Source organism: Austrofundulus limnaeus, unplaced genomic scaffold, assembly GCF_001266775.1.
Source record: "Austrofundulus limnaeus strain Quisiro unplaced genomic scaffold, Austrofundulus_limnaeus-1.0 Scaffold123, whole genome shotgun sequence".
Taxonomy (NCBI): domain Eukaryota; kingdom Metazoa; phylum Chordata; class Actinopteri; order Cyprinodontiformes; family Rivulidae; genus Austrofundulus; species Austrofundulus limnaeus.
The window spans coordinates 1238271-1240090 of record NW_013952525.1 but is presented as its reverse complement, the minus strand read 5'-3'; the positions used below and the strand labels follow the sequence as shown (position 1 = coordinate 1240090).

At 47.1% G+C, this 1820-nt stretch overlaps 1 protein-coding gene across 1 annotated transcript in view; it reads left to right on the top strand.

Moving 5' to 3' along the window:
• Positions 1-394: 394 nt before the first annotated feature.
• slc27a6 (solute carrier family 27 member 6) overlaps positions 395-1820 on the top strand; it is a gene marked incomplete at both ends in the record, with an annotated part of 15273 nt that continues 13847 nt past the window's right edge. The window contains 1 exon segment of the mRNA XM_014015142.1: positions 395-937. Within this exon segment, the coding sequence (XP_013870596.1) occupies positions 395-937 (543 nt within the window).

Below are 1820 nucleotides of genomic sequence, written 5' to 3'. Positions count from 1 at the left end.
CACACACACACACACACACACACACACACACACACACACACACACACACAATATTTATCATTTCATAAATACCAAAAATTAAAATATACACACATCATTGCAGAACCAGTTACATCTCACTTTGATCAGAGTGAATTTTGCTGCTTCCTTTTTAATTCTCGCCCAGAATCCCTAGCATTACAAAATACATCTTTAAATTTAGCACTGTTTTGTTCGCACCCAAATAACTGCGGGCTTTTATTGTGAAAGGACCGTTTCCGTTTTTCCCGTCTCGTGCTGTCACACTTGATTAAACTTGGCTTACACAAGGAGGCTGTATGCGCTTACATCACTTGTCAGTGTGTGTGTGTGTGTTAATGAATGGCTCGTGCGGCAGTGTGTGTGTGGTGAACTTCCCACTCCACGCCGGTTGTCTCCACGGAGTTTCCTCACTTCTTCCCACCCGCCGACATGACCTGGTGCCTGGGCTGGCTGTGGACCGTGGCCGCCGTGCTTCTGTCCACTCACGTCCTTCAGAAACTCTTCTTCCCGTTCTTCTGGGCGGACGTCCTCTTCCTGTGGAAGGTGGTCAGGTACGGGGTGAAGCTGGAGCTGTTCAAGCTGACGTCCAGCGTCCGGACGGTGCTGGACCGGTTCGTGGAGCAGGCTCGGCGCGTGCCGGACAAGCCGTTCGTGATTTACGACGGAACCGTCCACACGTACCGGGACGTGGAGCGGCGCAGCAACAGGCTGGCCGGCGTCTTCCTCCATCAGGTGCGCCTGAAGAAGGGGGAGTGTGTCGCCCTGCTCATGAACAACGAGCCCGACTTCCTGTGCGTGTGGTTCGGCTTGGCGAAGGTCGGCTGCTCGGTGGCGTTCCTCAACACCAGCATTAAGTCCAAGTCCTTGTTGCACTGCTTTAACTGCTGCGGAGCCAAAACTCTCATCGTTGGTTCAGGTAAAACACTCACACACACCTGTCTTACGTCACACTCTGATAACGAGCTTAACTTGTTCTAATAAAACCGACTTTATTCTAAAGTTAGTCATTTTTCCCTTAAATGGACTAAAAACTCACCGAGTTTGTTGTGAGCTGAGCTCACGTGAAGCTTGAATCAGATCCTGACAGGTAACTCGGAGATCTGGTTCTTCCACCTGAGCTCGTTTGGGTTGTTTCTCCATTGTTTCATTTAGACCCCCAACAACTGGTTCAACACAACACACATGGACTTAAAGAGAGACTGACATTGAAGCAAGTGACTCTTTCTGTGTAAATGTTGTTAACTCACGGCAGGCCCTAAGGGGGCATCTAGGAGGCGCCACAAACATGGGACAAAATCTTTTGTAATTTTTTTTTATCAGAATATAGTTGATTTCATCTGTAGAACAGAGGTGTCAAATAACTAAGTACAAATACCTTATTACTTAAAGAGTAACTTACCCCAAAATTAACTTTTTTTTTTAGCTGATAAACTGTCTAGAATGTATCTAAAATGTTATATAATACTGTTTCTGTGCAATTTCTGTGTAATTTTGATGTTTTTGTGCGTATTTGTTCAAATGTGTAATATTTGGTCTAAAAACGTCTTTTTGCTGCTCATATGGTACTGCAGGCTAATTTGCATATTGGTTAACGGCTCTGCACTGTGACGTGGTTGTGCACAGTTTCGTCACAGCGGCTGTGTTCTGGTATAAAAGCCTCTCTCTAAGACACGCCCCTGCAGCAGTCAGAGGGTGGAACAGTTAGCAAGCTTAGCATGATCGTCTGTTGACCTTCAGCCTCGGGTGGGGAGAGCTGACTGCTGCGCTGCCCCCCTCTGTCTCTGTCTCTCTCCACACAC